The 20,057-nt window shown below is 40.3% G+C and overlaps 1 protein-coding gene across 1 annotated transcript in view; it reads left to right on the top strand.

Annotated features, from left to right (window-relative positions):
- Positions 1-20,057, top strand: part of NAALADL2 (N-acetylated alpha-linked acidic dipeptidase like 2) — a 378,602-nt gene that overhangs the window by 228,845 nt on the left and 129,700 nt on the right. The window contains exons 8-9 of the mRNA XM_075269559.1: positions 6,366-6,565; positions 10,652-10,783. Of these exons, the coding sequence (XP_075125660.1) occupies positions 6,366-6,565; positions 10,652-10,783 (332 nt within the window). The remainder of the gene's footprint in view (positions 1-6,365; positions 6,566-10,651; positions 10,784-20,057) is intronic.

The raw sequence follows: 20,057 nt of genomic DNA, 5'->3' as shown, positions 1-20,057 counted from the left end.
GGTTAGAGGCTCCCTCCACCATTAATTGGTCCAAACTGGGCTGGTTAGAGGCTCCCTCCACAATTAATTGGTCCAAACTGGGCTAATTAGAGGCTCCCTCCACCATGAATTGGTCCAAACTGGGTTTTTTAGAGGCTCCCTCCACCATGAATTTGCCCAAACTGGGCTGTTTAGAGGCTCCCTCCACCATGAATTGGTCCAAACTGGGCTGGTTAGAGGCTCCCTCCACCATGAATTTCCCAAAACTTGGCTGTTTAGAGGCTCCCTCCACCATTAATTGGTCCAAACTGGGCTGGTTAGAGGCTCCCTCCACCATTAATTGGTCCAAACTGGGCTGGTTAGAGGCTCCCTCCACCATTAATTGGTCCAAACTGGGCTGGTTAGAGGCTCCCTCCACCATGAATTTCCCAAAACTTGGCTGTTTAGAGGCTCCCTCCACCATTAATTGGTCCAAACTGGGCTGGTTAGAGGCTCCCTCCACCATGAATTTGCCCAAACTGGGCTGTTTAGAGGCTCCCTCCACCATGAATTGGTCCAAACTGGGTTTTTTAGAGGCTCCCTCCACCATTAATTGGTCCAAACTGGGCTGGTTAGAGGCTCCCTCCACAATTAATTGGTCCAAACTGGGCTAATTAGAGGCTCCCTCCACCATGAATTGGTCCAAACTGGGTTTTTTAGAGGCTCCCTCCACTATGAATTTGCCCAAACTGGGCTGTTTAGAGGCTCCCTCCACCATGAATTGGTCCAAACTGGGCTGGTTAGAGGCTCCCTCCACCATGAATTGGTCCAAACTGGGGTGGTTAGAGGCTCCCTCCACCATTAATTGGTCCAAACTGGGCTGGTTAGAGGCTCCCTCCACCATTAATTGGTCCAAACTGGGCTGGTTAGAGGCTCCCTCCACCATGAATTTGCCCAAACTGGGGTGGTTAGAGGCTCCCTCCACCATTAATTGGTCCAAACTGGGCTGGTTAGAGGCTCCCTCCACAATTAATTGGTCCAAACTGGGCTAATTAGAGGCTCCCTCCACCATGAATTGGTCCAAACTGGGTTTTTTAGAGGCTCCCTCCACCATGAATTTGCCCAAACTGGGCTGTTTAGAGGCTCCCTCCACCATGAATTGGTCCAAACTGGGCTGGTTAGAGGCTCCCTCCACCATGAATTTCCCAAAACTTGGCTGTTTAGAGGCTCCCTCCACCATGAATTTGCCCAAACTGGGCTGTTTAGAGGCTCCCTCCACCATTAATTGGTCCAAACTGGGCTGGTTAGAGGCTCCCTCCACCATGAATTTGCCCAAACTGGGGTGGTTAGAGGCTCCCTCCACCATTAATTGGTCCAAACTGGGCTGGTTAGAGGCTCCCTCCACCATGAATTTCCCAAAACTTGGCTGTTTAGAGGCTCCCTCCACCATTAATTGGTCCAAACTGGGCTGGTTAGAGGCTCCCTCCACCATGAATTTGCCCAAACTGGGCTGTTTAGAGGCTCCCTCCACCATTAATTGGTCCAAACTGGGCTGGTTAGAGGCTCCCTCCACCATGAATTTGCCCAAACTGGGCTGTTTAGAGGCTCCCTCCACCATGAATTGGTCCAAACTGGGGTGGTTAGAGGCTCCCTCCACCATGAATTGGTCCAAACTGGGGTGGTTAGAGGCTCCCTCCACCATTAATTGGTCCAAACTGGGCTGGTTAGAGGCTCCCTCCACAATTAATTGGTCCAAACTGGGCTAATTAGAGGCTCCCTCCACCATGAATTGGTCCAAACTGGGTTTTTTAGAGGCTCCCTCCACCATTAATTGGTCCAAACTGGGCTGGTTAGAGGCTCCCTCCACAATTAATTGGTCCAAACTGGGCTAATTAGAGGCTCCCTCCACCATGAATTGGTCCAAACTGGGTTTTTTAGAGGCTCCCTCCACCATGAATTTGCCCAAACTGGGCTGTTTAGAGGCTCCCTCCACCATTAATTGGTCCAAACTTGGCTGTTTAGAGGCTCCCTCCACCATGAATTTGCCCAAACTGGGCTGTTTAGAGGCTCCCTCCACCATTAATTGGTCCAAACTGGGCTGGTTAGAGGCTCCCTCCACCATGAATTTGCCCAAACTGGGGTGGTTAGAGGCTCCCTCCACCATTAATTGGTCCAAACTGGGCTGGTTAGAGGCTCCCTCCACCATTAATTGGTCCAAACTGGGCTGGTTAGAGGCTCCCTCCACCATGAATTTGCCCAAACTGGGCTGTTTAGAGGCTCCCTCCACCATGAATTGGTCCAAACTGGGCTGGTTAGAGGCTCCCTCCACCATGAATTTCCCAAAACTTGGCTGTTTAGAGGCTCCCTCCACCATTAATTGGTCCAAACTGGGCTGGTTAGAGGCTCCCTCCACCATGAATTGGTCCAAACTGGGGTTTTTAGAGGCTCCCTCCACCATGAATTGGTCCAAACTGGGGTTTTTAGAGTCTCCCTCCACCATGAATTGGTCCAAACTGGGGTTTTTAGAGGCTCCCTCCACCATGAATTGGTCCAAACTGGGGTTTTTAGAGGCTCCCTCCACCATGAATTTGCCCAAACTCTGCTGGTTAGAGGCTCAATCCACCCTGATTTTCAAAACAAATGTTGGTGCCAACCTCAACTTACTACAAGGGCCAAATTCACTGCTGGTGACAAGCTCTCCTCACTGCAAGTGCCAAATACACATGTTTCAAGGTGTTTTCCTACTGTCAGAGAGGTGGTATTGAGTGTGTAAAGTGTGTAGTTGTTAGGCTGTGATGTTGGGGTAATAGAGGGTCTTTGGTGTGTTAGATGCCCCCAGACATGCTTCCCCTGCTGTCCCAGTGTCATTCCAGAGGTGTTGGCATCATTTCCTGGGGTGTCATAGTGGACTTGGTGACCCTCCAGACACGGATTTGGGTTTCCCCCTTAACGAGTATCTGTTCCCCATAGACTATAATGGGGTTCGAAACCCGTTCGAACACACGAACATTGAGCGGCTGTTCGAATCGAATTTCGAACCTCGAACATTTTAGTGTTCGCTCATCTCTAATAATGATGACAAATGGCTGACGTTTCGGAACGCAAAAGGCTCCTTTCTCAAAGTAAATTCAAAAACATTTCTGAAGGGGCATATTTATATACAGAGCAGGCACAAAGGGTGTTAGATTTCAGGAGGAGGTCCTTACAGGTCCTTATCAGTTCACACGTTACTGTAAAAAGACATGAAACCCTGTGATGCATTAAGTCCACACTAGTGTCTGAAGCAATGTCATGAATTTATTCGTCGTTCTCTCTTTGATCTGAAATTCCCTCTCAAAACCAGAATTTTCATGTGATTGGTAAAATTGTGATCCCCACTGCAAAAATGCTTTGACACTGGAAGGTCAATTCTTTGTTCTTTAATAGTATGGCGATGTGAGTTCATACGCATTCTAAGTTGCTGTCCGGTCTCTCCAACATACAGATTTTCAGTGGAACATTTGGTACATATAATTAAATACACTACATTGGAAGTGCTGCAGGTGAAGGTACCTGGAATTTTATATTCCTCTATCCTGTCAGTGGTCAGTATGTGGGGGCAGGTTTTGCACCTCTTATTTCCACATGGAAATGTTCCTGTGTTAGTTGGGGATGATAATGAGCTACTGACCACCATATTCCTGAGCTGTGGTGGCTGTCTGTAGCATAGGAGAGGGGGGTCCGGAAATATGGATGTTAGACAGTTGTCTTTTTGTAGTAGTGGATGTAATTTGCGTGTGATACCTCTCAGGGTCTCCAGGTGGGGGTTATATGTGACAACTAGGGGCACTCGATTGTTCTCCTGTTTGGTATTGTATCTCAATAACTCCGATCTTGGTATCCTGGTGGCTCTGGTGATTTGGTTATCAATTGTTCTTGGATGGTAACCCTGCCTGAAGAATGTGTCTCTGAGGCCTCCAAGGTGTTCTTCTCTATCTGCAGGGTTAGAACATATGCGATGGTATCTGATGGCCTGGCTGTACACAATAGAGTTCTTTATGTGTTTCGGATGAAAGCTATCCCATCCTAGGTAGGTTGGTCGGTCAATCGGCTTCCGATACAGTGATGTCTCAATTTTGTTGTCTTGTATCTTGATGACTGTGTCTAGGAAGTTTATTTCCGAGAAGGAGTGATTGAGTGTCAGGTTGATGGTGGGATGGAATTGGTTGAATTGTTCATGGAAGGTTTTCAGCTGTTGTTCAGACCCAGTCCAAATGATTAGGATATCGTCAATGAATCGGTAGTAGGCCAGAGGCCTGGTGGTGCAGGTGGAGAGGAAGTCACTCTCAAGCTTGGCCATGAAGAGATTAGCGTACTGTGGCACCATTTTGCTCCCCATTGCGGTGCCAGTCTGCTGTAGATAGATACAGTCGCCAAAAGAAAAGTAATTGTGGGTGAGGATGAATTTCGTGAGTTCATACCTCGCTTTTCCATGAAAAACTGGCAGGCGTTTGCACCGTCCTGGTGAGGGATGTTGGAGTACAAGGATTCTACATCCATGGTGGCCAAGATGGTTCCATCTGGAAGGGGACCTATAGTGGATAGTTTATTTAATAGGTCAGTGGTGTCTTGAAGGTAGCTGGCTGTATCCTTCACTAGGGGTTTGAGAGTCCCCTCCACCTATCCAGAGATCTGTTCAGTGAGCGTCCCCACACATGAAATGATCGGTCTCCCTGGGTTCCCAGGTTTGTGTAGTTTAGGAAGCATATAAAAGGTTCCCATTCTTGGGCTTGCTGGTATGAGGCTGCTTAGGCCTTTGGCTCCATAAGATAGGCCAGAGATAACTTTTTTCAGTTTTTTAGAGTACTCCACTGTGGGGTCTGAATCCAGTTTGGAGTAGTAGTGCGTGTCATTCAGCTGTCTGTGTGCCTCCTGTATGTAGTCTGATGTGTTCATCATGACTATAGCACCACCCTTGTCCACTGGTTTAATGATGATGTCGTTATTATTTCTCAGAGATTGTATAGCCCTTCTTTCCCGGGCGCTGATGTTAGACGGCAGTGCTTTATTTGTATCCAGTATAGTTGATTTGACCATGTGTCTGAAACAGTCTATATAATTATCCAGAACAAAATTTCGTCCTGTTGGAGGTGTCCAATCAGATGTCTCCTTCTTAGTTAAGCTATGAACCTCTGAAGGGGTGGGTTGGGTCTCCTCTGTGTCATCTGTGTCATGAAAATATTCTCTCAGGCGCAGCCTCCTGAAAAAATCCTCCATGTCACTGCACAGTTCAATTTTGTCCATGGTTTTAGAAGGACAACATGAGAGTCCCCTGGAGAGTACCCCGAATTCTGCTTTGGTGGGTTCATAGGTGGAGAGATTGATCACACAGCTCAGTGTTTCCAAATCAGCATGTGTGTGATCCTATATTTATGATTACTAGAAATCTATAATAATGCAGATCAAATATGCAAAGTAGCATTACACATGTTTGGAAATAAAAAACTTACATGCTGCTAGGACAGACAATGGACTTGCAGTAAGCTGAATGTTATGTTTGTGTTTTTATATAAAAGACACACAATGTCAGAGCCTTTATCAGCAAAATGCAATTAACTGACCTAAGAGGAGGAGATAACAGCTCTGTGAGCAATTATGATTGAGAACTCAGTCCCCCTCCTCTCCAGAGAGCAGTAAGTCACATCATCTGTCCTATAATGCTAGATAAGAAGAGCTACCAGGCCAGATGCCTTGACAATGTTGTGTAAATAATGGTGAGGAATAATTTCCGACAGCATGTAAATGAAACATGTATTATATTGTATTGTATTATTTTTAATGTTAAGCTTTGCTACATCTGTAAATATTTGCAGAGAGAAAATCTGTCCATACGGATTACATTTTGGCTAATTGTTTATAAAAATACTGTGAAGGAAGACTTTAGCCTGTCAAAAAAAATCTGAAGTCTTGGAGATTATTGGCCGTTATATGAACAAACATAAACAATTGGCACAATTAGCCAAATTTGGCAAATCATAAGCCAATTTACACAGAATTTTTTTTTTCTAAACTGTTCCTCTTGATTGAACATTTTAGTTGCACAAGTTGATTGTGGGATTGTTCATGTGAACAGCCCTACCATACAATGATCAATGACATCATAGGCAATTTTTATTTAATGTGCATGGGTAGCCTAACAAATGTACTCTTGTAAATTGTGTACTATGTTCCTCTTATTTACGGAATAGAACAAAACTCAAAGTACAGTAATCTGATTTACATGAATAGCAAGAACACCACAATGTTTTCACCACATTCAATTGTTAATTCACTTGTTGAATTTTCTCAAAATTATGTTTATCTGTTAAAATCAAAAGATACAATGTGTTTTACCATTAATTTTACCTGCATAAAATATGTTTCTTTAGACAGATACATCATACTCGGTAGCCGTCATGGCAATGGAAGAAGCACCCAGGAGTGGCTCCATGGGGCAGCTGTTATGACTTCCATTATCAGCTCTATAATGTTAAAGGTGAAGACTGGATGGCGACCACATAGAACAATTGTTTTCTGCTCATGGGGAGGAAATCCATTTGGCAACTTTGGCTCTTACAAATGGGGAAAGGTAAAATGGACAATAACAATAAAGTAAAAGTTCTCTCATCTGAGAAAAACAAACAAAAGAAACAAAGTACAATTTTACCTTTTTGTAAAGTTCTAATGCAACACAATGTATATTACAAGATATATAACAGATTCTCAATGCAGTGTCCTGTAACATTTTTCTTTGATGTTGTCATTACTGAATTTCATTTCCCTGTGTGTTTGGAGGGGTTTGTTATATTTAAAAAAAGGGAAAAGCAGTACCGGGTACATAATGGCATGATCTATCAATAATGTATATAGGAAAGATGAAGATTATACTTAGCAGTAATCGGATTTCCCTTTAACTTCCACAACGACATTGACAGAAGGATTCCCAGTGACAGCAAACAACATGGAATCGTTTCAATTGACCTGCGTCAATCATTACTGAGAACCCTGAGATGCTCCAAAGAAAAACAATTTCATGAATAGATCGAAAAATTATAGAAAGATAATCATATTAACTGCAAACCACCAAAAAATATGGAAATAACCTGTCTCATTGTGGAGGTTACAGAAATTGCAGGATATTTGCCTTATGAGATTGTCATTAGAGGATCTGAATTCTTAATTTCTTTGTAAGTAGGATAGAACACATCAACTAACTTCCAGCTTATGAAATTCTTCTTTCTTGGAGGAAAGGGTTTGACAGAAGGATGGCAGGCCGATTTCTTGAAGGCAATGAGATTTAACAACTACTTGTAGTGATGGCAAGGGCTTTAAAAGTCAGGAAGCTCAGCTAGATTTCATCTAAGGGTTCAAAAGACTGTTTGGATATAGAGGGCAGTACAAGGTTCAGATTCAAGGGGATATTGACGAGTGAGAAACTGGTCATATTCTAGATGCCCAGTTTTGCCCAATCTTTAAAATATAAAGTTCTGCTAACCTTATGCCTATGGACATTCAGGACAAAGCAGGACTGGAAGTAATAGTAGGATCCCACTTCCCTTCTGAGAATTTTAGAAACCCCTCACATGTCCTCAGATAGATGTGGGATATGATAGCCTTCTTACTTTGGAATAGAGTAGTGACTATGTTTTCTGAAAAGCCTCTTCCTTTTAAGATAGGCTCTCTCAGTCTCCAAGCTGTTAAATGTAGCTGGTATACTGTCATATGGAATTATATGCCCTGGAACAGGAGATCTGGAAGTAGAGGAAGAGTCCATAAGGTTCTTCTTGGAAGTTGGAACAGGAGAGGAAACCATATCATTTTGATACTTTTTCTTTCAAATCTTTGCCAGGACTCTAGACAGAAGAGAGAAGGGGAAAAGGCATATAATAGGGTTAAGCATAGTCAGGTATAGTCTGGAAAATGTAGATAACTGGCATTATTAGATGGTATTCAGGCCCACTTTAACCATAGGGCAAAATGGTGTACTTGTACTCTGCTCTATAGTTGCGTGGGGCCCTGGATCCAGGCACCAGATTTTGTGCCCAGGGGAGCTTCACTCCCAATTCTATATAGTTGAGGCCGACAGAGCAGGGAACTGCAAAGTCCTTGCTCTGCCATAGAATACTTACAGTAACATCTGTAAAAGATGCTCTGGCACAGCTGATGACATCATTACATTGTGTCGCCTGCACCAGGCCTGGACCTGCACCAGAGTGCAAAAACAGGCGAAGATGTAGTTGCTCCAGTCATCTCGGGATCATGGTAAGGTGAGTACAATATTTTTTATTTAGTTATAAATCGGGACTATTATTTAAAAGGGGTAACTATAACATAGGACTATTATTTATATGGTAGGACTATTATTTATAAAGGAGGGACTACTACTAGTAATGGGAACTATTATTTATAAAGGAGGGACTACTACTAGTAATGGGGACTATTATTTATAAAGGAGGGACTACTACTAGTAATGGGGACTATTATTTATAAAGGAGGGACTACTACTAGTAATGGGCCTTGATGGTGATTGGTCAGAAATTCACATTTTGTTATCTATTATGTTCAGCCTAAGCGAGGATTCACACAATGTCTTTTAGCTCGTAATCTGGCACGTCTACGCCACGGGAGCTTTTGCGGGCTGTATACACTTCCATTGATTTCAATGGGAGCCGGGATCATATACTATTTTGCGGAAAATAGTGCCGTGTATACGATCCTGGCTCCCACTGAAATCAATGGGAGCGTATACGGCCCGCAAAAGCTCCCGCGGCGTAGACGTGCCAGATTACGATCCAAAAGACATCGTGTGAACCCTCCCTAAAATAGGAGAGTAGAGATAGTGAAGATGTGGGATGTGATAATGATTGAGAAATGCTTTCATCAACACTTAGTGCCAACTTCCCCCACAGGTAACAGCTTTTTGCTAGGGTTCACAACAGAGGCACACTTTGTGATCTGCTAGGGATTGTTCAAAGCAGAGAACCTGTTAAGAATGTATTTAACCACTTCATTGACCAGGTTTTCCCAATGTTTTGTGACTGAACACATTTTCAGGTTTTTTTCATTCATACAGTTTTGAAAACAAAAACTTCTGTTTGGATTACTTAATTCATTTTTGTCTAAGGCTGAGGCTCCTAGCACTCCCTGCAGAACTGCTTTGCAGCTCACGCAGTTCTCCAGAAACAAGCAATCACATGACAACCAAACTGGGAAGAAGTCACAAGATGGCACTGGCTAGTAAGGGCATAAGCACAATCTTTTGAGAGTACAGTTTTCAGTGACAACTGGCTCATTGCTCTTGCAGCTTTTAATAACTCTCCAAGAATGTATCCGTGTGTCCTTGCAGATTTATATGCTGACCACCTGCATTTATATAGCTTATGGGAAGTTGGCAACACCAGTATATAAAGGATAGGGAAAGCAGTGCAATCATCCTTGTAGGTTACATGGCCGGAAATTTAGACTTTCATACCCCCGCACCTTGATGGCAAATACACAAGAGATGGCCTCTTCATGTGTGGTGTCCAGAGCTCTCTACACTGAAGATTTTGAGCTCCTTCCCTCTGTTCTCAGTGATGCTTTAGTTTACCATGACATACTCATAGGGAATGTAGAGTGTGAGCCCTATATGGGACAGTGATTAACAATGTCTGTAAAGCGCTGCAGAATAGGATGGCACTATATAAGTAAGAGAAATAATAATATGACACTAGGTATGTTCACACTGATCTCCTCATTCTCTTCATAAGGGGTCAAAACTGCTGACAGACAATGGCACATATGATCTAAAGATCACACCTTTATCCCCCTAGAAGGGAAAAACACTAACTGAATAAATACAGTTTTAACAATATTTGAATAAATACAGCTATGTAAACAGAAAAGTGAAAATGTTATAGCTATTGGAAAGCAGGTAATAAAAAAACAGAACATAAAAATGAAAAATGGCTGACTCCAGTAAGGGTTAACATTCCTTGAGAAATTTTCTACTAAATAAATAAATAATATAAAACAATAGAGGAAAAGGAAGACCTTGGATAGAGGAATATTAGCATTATTGAAGATTTTTAATTGGAAATAACCTCCATTCAATTGTATTTCTCTTTGTTAAAAAAAAAAAAGAAAAAGAAGAAGAGAAAAATTGCTGTTATATTTTCCATCTTAGAGTAAAATGTAGATTTTGTGTCACCCATACAAGGTAAATGTAACTGTGATGTACTGCTTCAACCACACTATGATATTTTCATGCAAATTGTTTCATTGTTGTACTAAGAGATTAGCATGGTGAAATCAAATGATTCATACAACTGATTCCCTAGTTAGGTCTTTTTGAGAATATGAATTTATAGATGCTATTACAATGACAATGTGAATGTGGATTTCTAGTAAGGAACAGAATGCATTAGCAGTGACTACGCTTGATGTGTTCCTTGTGTCAAGAACATATTTTAAAATCCTTTCAGCTGGCTGAGCATTGTAATAGTTTGGCACTCCATGCTTTTAAGTAAATGCTGAGTGGATGCGTTGATTTTGTTACAGGTAAATGTGAATTATATTCTCTTCAGAACCCTTGAAAAGCAAATGGGCATGTTTTAAAATAGCCATGTACTTCTGAATCTTGGTCAAATGGCATTTTTTTTCTGAAGCAAATAAAATTATATCATTCATGTTATAGGATCTTCAGACAATCCTTGCTGGCAACGCAGTTGCATATATTGGTTTACAAAATCCAGTTTGTGACAATGGCGACCTCCATTCAGTTTCATCCCCATCTCTCCAACAGTTGGCAAGTGAATTAACAAAACAGGTAAAACCACAGAAGTTTTTTTAAAAAAATTAATGAAATTATAATGTAATAAATTGTATTGTTTTATGTTATTTTTTTTATTTCATTATTGGATTGTACTGTTTTATATAGTAGGCAGCTTTAATTGAAGTGGATCTGACAAACCACTTTGCTGCCAAAACAGCAAAATAATATTGTGCCATTTTGGCTATGCACCTCCCAAAGAGAACAGCAAACTCATATGTACGTATGAGTCATCTGTGTTTATGAGGGGAACACTTGCTGCCCCTTTCTCCGTTACCTCCTGCCCAGCCCACCATTGATTGATATGTACAATAGTTAAACTGCAACCTAAGCAACAGTTACCTGTCCCCTTAAAAAATTTCCACTAAACAGGACAACATAGTATTGAGATAAATTCCCTTTAAGACTTGAAAATGGTTTTAAATTAGCTTAGACGTGACATGTCTTCATTATTTAGGCCCCATGCATGTGGAGGCGTCAGGGCCCAGAAAATCTAGTCCATACATCGATCAGAATTCCCAGCCCAAACCCAGTTCTGTGACCAGGATTCCTTGCATCATAGTGATCTTTGAAGCTAGAAGTCATTGTCCCATGTTTTATGTAGTGTGGGACAGTGGAGTCAAGAAGAGGTGGGGGCTCACAATATCATACATTCCTATGATGCAAGGAGTCCAAATGTTCAAGCTGGGTTAAGGCCAAGAAATCCAGCCAATGTGCAGACTAGATTTTCTGGTCCAGATTCCATCATGTGCATAGGGTCTTAGAAATGTATGTTTCTCTTACTGCAGATTGACATAATTCTCATATTGCAGATGAAAGCAGTAGGATGTTAATGGATGCTTAGTATGTGCCATTCAGATGAATAAATATTATACATGGCCATTAACAATCAGCTGTATTCACCATGGAGAGAGGACACATCTGCCATGTCAGTTGGAAAGTCTTATTGGTCATGTGAATTAGCTGAGGACCAAAATGAAGCATACAACTGAATACAGCCATGGATAGCAACTGATTTTTTTCTGCCAGCACCCAGATGTTACAGGTTATTCAATAAGACATTTTGCATAGCATTAAAAACATTGAGGGTACATAAAATGCGGCTAAAATTTGAAATTGACTTCCCACTTCATTTAATAGTTAAAAAAAATTGTGAAAAATTGAGGCAAATTCATAAAATAGTAGCAATCGTGTGATGTATTTGGGACAATTTAAAAAAGGGACGATCTTTTGAAAAATGATCTTTTGGCACAATTTGTATGATACAATAATTATATAATGCGACTTTTTGCAGGTCTATGTGGAGTCGGAGTGGACTGTGTTTGTTCCTAGAAAAGCAACTTTTGTATTGGCACAATTGTTGAATTTTACTTATTTCTCAGTGCCATGCCTACTATATAAGAAATCACAAATAATCCTAAGCACATACATATATGTCAGAAAACGATGTAAAAGGAAGGAATATGGCTAATAATTATTAAGATGAAATTATGTAATTTTTGCGTTTAGTGTTTGTTTTTTTTTCTAATATTGATGTTTCGTTTGTCTTTGGCATTTATTTGAAATTGCTGAATTTCAAAAGAAAACACACAGAATATGAGCAGAAATTGTCCGGCAGTATGGAAGTTTAACTTGCTGAATGTCCATGATATGCTGGGAATTTTCACTCTTGGATTTCAGCCTTTTCAAAGCAAATATTAAATCAAAAACCATTTAGTACTTCTTTCTACTGTGAATTTTCAGCAGTAATAGATTCTCTGTACAATTTCAGTCCTATGGGGACATTTTGTCATCCCTGGGCTGTGAGGAACATCCCCCTGACAGTACAAGGAATAGTATAGTCAGGGAGGGTATGATCCTCAAAGACCAGTAATAATGCTAGTCTACAGTATAAGACCTGCTCTTCTCTACCAATTTCCATGTTTAGCTTGGCTGCTGTGCATCTGGAATCTGCAAATCCAACCTATACATTTCAAAGATGAATGTTTATAGTATTTTCCTATATTAGGGGATACGTTGTTGCATATGAGCCAATTCTTAATGCATTTCAATACTTTTAAGAATTTTGATTTGTAAATCTCTTAATGAATATGGCATTTGAAACACACAACTGTGGCCATGCATGACCTTTTTCAGACTTCAGTTAGAAAGCGTCCTCGCTATTGATGAAAGTGGAATATAAAATGAGAATCAATTATCAATGTAGTAATTTTTTTTACAACTGTCACATAGAGACAGCAATCCCTAATCACTGGAACCATGCATGAACTAATTGTCAGATATTACAAGCAATGTACTGTATTATGCATGGTAATGTTTGTCTTGAAAACAATACAGATTTAGTCACAAATTATATGGGAATATATGAAACAAAAAAAAAACATACATTAGAACTGAATGAACAGATTCAAAACTAACCAGATTCATCCTGAATTTTTCAAATGTGTCGATTTGTAATAAAACCAAAACTTTTGTGACTGTAAATCTGCAAAATGGCCAAAACATATGAAACATATATAGTAGGAACATGGGGAAGAAGGATCACATGGTCTATGTGACTTAGGTGGACTTATGGCATCATTATTTGGCAGTTGGTCTGCCAATCATTAGTGGTGGGTGCAGAGGCCACAGTGATGATTCCAAATTCAGAATATAAGATAAAACACAAAAAGAAGTGCCATTTTATGGATGGTAAGTGATAGTTTAAAAAAAAAAACAAAACAAGAAAACATTGCTGTTAAAGAGGACCTTTCATCACTTGGGGCACATATGATTTTATATACCACTAGAACTCGGACAGTGCGCTGAATTCAGCGCACTGTTGGCTTTCACGATCTGTGCCCCAGGTTAGGAGCTATCTATTCTCTGCTGTGCAATACTGAAGCAGAGTGGCCGCCATGTTGGCCGGCAGTTATGCCATGTTGGGAGAGACCTATTAATCATGTGGCCACTGGGTACTTTAAGTATTGGCAATGCTGCTGTTTCTACTGACTACACAGTGCTTAATCCTTATATAACCTAGTTGGAAAAAGGATCTATCTTATCCTGGGCATCAGTGCCAGGAGTCTTAAACCCATACTGTACATAACCCTAGAAAAGGAGTTCTCTTCATATATCAACCCCATGAAGTGTTGGAATACTAATCTAATGACATGATCCCATTGATCAGGCGGCTCAGAGGAATGCACTGATTCTACCATAATGGAACACTGTAGATGCGTTACCAGGATTGTCCTATTCAATGTATCTTTAAATCTTAAAATGACCATAGGAATAGCTGATGAGAAGAGATGAGCGAGTAGTACTCGATTGAGTAGGTATTCGATCGAATACTACGGTATTCGAAATACTCGTACTCGATCGAGTACTACTAGCTGTTCGAAGTTAAGATTCGATGAAGAACCAGTGTTGATTGGCAGAATGCTATACATTGCCAATCAATGCTGGTTCTTCTCTTACCTTTAGAAGTCTTCTCCCTGCGCAGCATCTTCCGTCCTCTTCCAGCTCTGAATTCACTCTGCCAGGCATCGGGCCTGGGCAGAGCCGACTGCGCATGTCCGCTTGTAGTGCAGGCATGTGCAGTCGGCTCTGCCCAGGCCCGATGCCTAGCAGAGTGAATTCAAGGCCGGAAGAGGACGTGGGGACGCTGCGCAGGGAGAAGAATCCAGCCCGACTCTCACTCATGGACTTGGTAAGTAGAATTTGATTGAATGTTGCCTACCCCTGAAACGAGCATTTCCCCCCATAGATTATAATGGGGTTCAAAACCTGTTCGAACAGTGTGCGGCTGTTCGAATCGGATTTCGAACCCCGAACATTTTAGTGTTCGCTCATCTCTACTGATGACTGTAGAAATATGAAAAAATGTTGCTATTGCAGCTAAATGTTATGGAGAAAGCTATTGTTAAAATCAACAAAAAAGTTTTTTGCAATGAAAAAAATTATATAGATATAAATTCCCTATGAATTAAGCCTACATAAAAGGTTAGTATAAACTAAGCTGCAAATGCTTTTGCATTTTAAAATACCTTGGCACCTTATGATAGTTATTAGAGCTGACCTTTCTAAATTAGCAACCTAACAAACCTTTGACAATGGCAGAGCTCAATCAGACACTTTTCCATTATTTTTAGGAGGTAATCTCATGGCTGTGCAATTAGTCAGTCTTTAGATTTTTTTTTTTCTTGGACAACAGAACATATCATCCAGTTCACACTGAGCTGCCTATGGCTAATTTATTACTAAATATATTGGGCATTTGTTCTTTTTTTTAAAGGAGAAACATAATTGGCCTATGTGAATCTGGGGCTGTAGAGACATGCTGGGATCAGGGATTGTTTCAAAGAAATGTCACAGAGAACATGGTAAAGGTGACTAATGAAAGAGCTGAATGGCTACAATGAGCTCAGAGGTTTTCATTAAAAGCAAGAAGGAAACATGCATTATGCAAAATAACTATATAAATATGTTTTATCTCACCCTGATCTAAGATGCAAGAGCATCATTAACTAGCATGATAAAACAGTACAGAGTGTGTTAATGCTGACTTGGTAACAAGTGGCAATGACCTCTTACTCGTAATGTCTGGTATACGGCATCAAATTACTTTCATTGTTAATATATACAGTAATGTGATCATCTGTCACTACTCAGGAAGAAAGATTCAATTGACTTACTGTATATCTAGCCAGGAAAACTGACACTATATTAAAAGCAGAAAAAAAATAAAATGAAATGAGTAATAAATTGATAACACTATTGTGCAATATCATCTATGGCAAACTGATGGGAAGATCCATTAGACATGAACTCTCCAGACACCATGAAAAATATTTTTACTGGAGCTTTTTCCCTATTTCACTGCTTCATTACATACAGTATGATATGCCTTGCTTTATAGTTTAGTATCACGCCTCCCCCCTTTCTGTATTTGGCCATGCCAGCAGCAGGAAGAGTAAAAATCTTGAGAGCATGCCAGTATGAATTGTCTCATCACAGAGAGGGTAAGTTCACACTGAGGGTCAGTCCACACGTGAACTGCCCGCGTGGGTTTTGACACCGAGAGCGACGCGGCGAGCCGCGTCTCTCTCTTGTCAAAACCCGCCTGCCGCGACCATCGCTGTCGCAACTTTCCCCTCCGCTGTCGGCTCAAATGAATGATGCCGGGGGCGGATGCCGTGCGGCTGAGCCCACGCGGCTTCCGCCTAAAGAAAGGGAATGTCCTTTCTTTTCTCCGCTAGCGGCAGCCCGCCGCTAGCGGGAAAACAAAGCCTGGTGGTCTACATAGACCACCATTGTAAAGGGGCGGATTTTGAAGCTTCAAAATCCGCCCCTTTGCCTACGTGTGAACTAACCCTGAGTTTTCTGGTCAGGGTTTTGAGGTCGTATCCGCCTCAAATACCTGACCAAAAAGACGTCTCCCATTGAAATCATTGGGTGCCGCTCAGGTCTTTTTTCCGGGAGCCATTTCTTCTGGCTCCCGGAAAAAAGAAGCGAGCTGCTCGTTCTTCAGGCCAAGTTGTCTCGCGATTCAGCCTGAAGACAATCCCTCCTCCGGACTAAGCCCATTCATTGGGCCTAATCCGGAGCAGAGTGAGCTGCGGCTATCCGGTTTTTGGATTGGAACCAGAGGCAGCCTCCACCTCAGGTTCCAATCCAAAAAACCCCGTGTGAACTTACCCTAAGGCTAACTTCAGCACTGTGTTTCCACCTCTCTCCTACTATGACTGTCTTACAAAAAGTCTGACTGACCCGATCACCCTTTCAATGCCAAATTGCCAAATCTCTTTTTGTTGAACTTTTTTTTTTCAACATACACATAGTTTGACATGCAATCAATAATCCTTCATTGACAATTCACTTTTTATGGTCAACCAATTTTTGCAACAGTGCATGATTTTTTTTTTTTTTTTACATACATATAACTGCAGTAAAATCACAATAACCCTTTTAGTGCCAAATCCATTTGTTTAACCCGCAGCATCAGTAAACAAACACAAACAAATTAGATATTACTGTGTCTGAAAATGCCCAAGCTACAAACTTATAAAAATATTTTTCACATGAGGCAAATGTCGTAGTGAGAAAAAATTAAAATGGCCAAACCATTGTATTTTTTCTGTTTTACCTTCTAAAAAAGTTAAGTAAATAGCGCTCAAAACATCAGACACTCCCCAAAATAAATAAATAAAAAACACAGCTGACTCAAATTTCAAATTTAGAACCTTTTTTTAAAAAAAATTAAGCCCTTATACTACACTGTCAACAGAAAAATAAAAAAAAAGTTATGGCAAGTTATTGAAGGTGGTGATTAAAAATCGATAATGAAAATATGTCAGAAAGGGACTAAATTCCTAATGGTAACAGTTTTAGGCAGCCTGAAATGAATCATAGAACCAAACCTAAAAGGAATCTTCAGACGTTTATACTTCTTAGTACTTATTATCATCATGCATCATGCTGAGAAGCATCAAAAAGAGTCATAATATTACTAGTGGCTGTTAACTTGCAATATACACTGTTGGACTCTTGCAGATGTAATATTGATTTCCTATGCTAAGGATAGGCCATCAATTTAACAACTGGAACCACTTTAGATCGAAGCCCCACGTGGCTTATACACTGTAGTTTAGCTGCATTGAAAATGCCACAGCAAAAAACGTAGTATTTTACAGTCCCTGCAAAGCTGCAGAAAAATACTTGCAGTGGAAATTATGGGATTTAAAAAACTGTTGCGTTTTTGTAAATCAATGACAGTTGAAGCACTGGCGGTTTCCCTAAAGGTATAATTCAAACAGAAAGTCCACAGAGGGAAACTCCACAGACTTCAGTGTATAAACGCTGTGGGAAAAACCCAAATACGTTTTCTTCGCAATTTTTCCCCACAATGCTTTTTGTCTGCGGCCCACTACATGGTGCCTTAGCCTGAGCTTAGATTTTTTTCCAAGGTATTACTAGGATAGTTTGTAAAGTGAATTTTTGCTTTGGTGAAGGAATTCCCATCTACAACTACAGATTACTGATTCCTATAACAATGTGCATGTTTCTGATGGAATCAAAAAAGTATCTATTACATTGTATGTAAACTCTCTAAGTATAAGTATCATAAATATGATACAGATGGAACATTAACATTGCACATGATAGTTGAATGCAGTCTATTGTGGTACAAAGTGTTTTTTGAAACTTTTTTCAATACATTTCAATGTTTTTTTTGTTGCTTTCAGTGACGATATATCATGACACAGTGTACTAACAATGTTATGTTAAACTTTGCTGTATTCTTAATTGCTTTACTATACAATATAAGAAAGCTGTTTAAAAAATGTACTGGACAATAAAGAGCATCTTGGCATAAATTCATTTGCTTGGCTCAGGTATATGCTAAGGGCTATTGTCCTGAAAAATAGGAAATTCAAGTGTAACTAATAATTCAACAAGGTCAGGTTATACTGTCACTATAAATTAAGTATGACATAGTAATTTGCATGTATTTCTTGTGGGTGATGTTGAAACAAAAGCAATTGTTATCTATGATATTGTTATTAATAAGACGTCTGGTAACCATTGAACATTAGACCTATCAAATACACTCTTTTGTTGAATAAATGAAATTTTAAGCTGTCACATAAAATACAGGATAGTATTCCTCGAAAAGAGAATACATTTTTTTTATTTATTTAGGTTTACTTGAAGGCTTTGATGCTATGGGCCCAAAGGTCCAGAGAAAACCAATTAATTTGGTTCTGACGGCTCACATACAATATCACCTATAGATGACGTATCCATTGTTTCGAAAGCATAACAAAAAAATTTATGATTTAGTTTCAAGCGGAATAGTACTACTTGATAGGGAGTGTACACATGTTCTATATAAATAGAGGTTGGACTTCATTTCTTTTGATGACCCCACGGAAGCCACGTTCAAGATTGATGACAACCTTTCTGACAAGTTTACTTAGCTAAATACTGCAGGTTTCTGGCTAACAATATTATACTGTATATGCCTTTTGTCAAATTACTTTGTATTTAAGACACTTTTTGCACTCAGTTACACAGCAGGAGTAATTTTTTATTTTGTTTGTTTTTTTTGTCCTTTTTTTTAAAATTGGAATGTGCTTTGTATAAAAATGTGACTTCTCTTTTGCGAACAATAACAACTATTTGTAATGTGCCTTTCTCACAATAGACTCAAGGTGCATTCCAGTGGAAAACTAAAAAATATTTTGCAGTATTCTATGTATAGCCAGGGTGGTATTATTTGCCATCAAATGCTAAACTGAAAATATGTGTTTTGAGTCTTGATTTAAAATTCTGTAAGGATGAGATCTCTCTGATTGGTCCAGGTAATGCGTGCCATAAAGGATGGGGGGATACATGACAGAAGGCTCTGGCTCAAAATCATTTAAGGGACAAGTCATTTGTACCTGCTGAACAGAGAAGTTGGCAAGTATTATGGGACTTCAGAAGTTCTTTTAAGTAGGCAGGGCTTAAGTTGTTTATGGAGTTGAAGGTGATCAAGAATTGCACTACTGTGTGTGTCCCCCAAAGTTTAAAAAAAACAAACAAACAAAAACACTACCTAAGGCCCATCCCCACCTGCCTCATGCCTTTAATGTTTCAGGCTGGCTCCTGTGCAGCAAGGTCACAGGAGCTGACCTGTTCCAATGACAGCCAGGAACCTGATGAAGACTATGGGACTTGGAATAAAACTACTTCAGCTTTTTTGGGGGGTAATAGAATAGTAAGAAAAAAAAAGTTTTGAAGGGAATATAGAAAAAATGTAAAGTTCAAATCATCCCACTTAACCTCATATATAGAAATATAGAATACAGGTAAAATGTCATTGTAAAAATGAAGCCCATGCTAAAGTCTTTTCCCCCAATTCCATTCTGACTTTTTGCTTTCTTCCCAGTACATTCTACAGAATAATAAATAGAACAATTATAAAAGACAATTTGTCCTGAATACATTACACTTAGAGATGAGCGAACAGTGTTCTATCGAACACATGTTCGATCGGATATCAGGGTGTTCGCCATGTTCGAATCGAATCGAACACCACGTGGTAAAGTGCGCCAAAATTCGATTCCCCTCCCACCTTCCCTGGCGCCTTTTTTGCACCAATAACAGCGCAGGGGAGGTGGGACAGGAACTACGACACCGGGGGCATTGAAAAAAATTGGAAAAAGTCATTGGCTGCCGAAATCAGGTGACCTCCTTTTTAGACGAATAGTGGATTTCAAATCCGGGTCATATGAGAATGTGAACT

Source organism: Leptodactylus fuscus, chromosome 3, assembly GCF_031893055.1.
Source record: "Leptodactylus fuscus isolate aLepFus1 chromosome 3, aLepFus1.hap2, whole genome shotgun sequence".
NCBI lineage: Eukaryota > Metazoa > Chordata > Amphibia > Anura > Leptodactylidae > Leptodactylus > Leptodactylus fuscus.
Note: the sequence above shows the minus strand (reverse complement) of the source record. Positions and strands in the feature narration are given on the sequence as shown.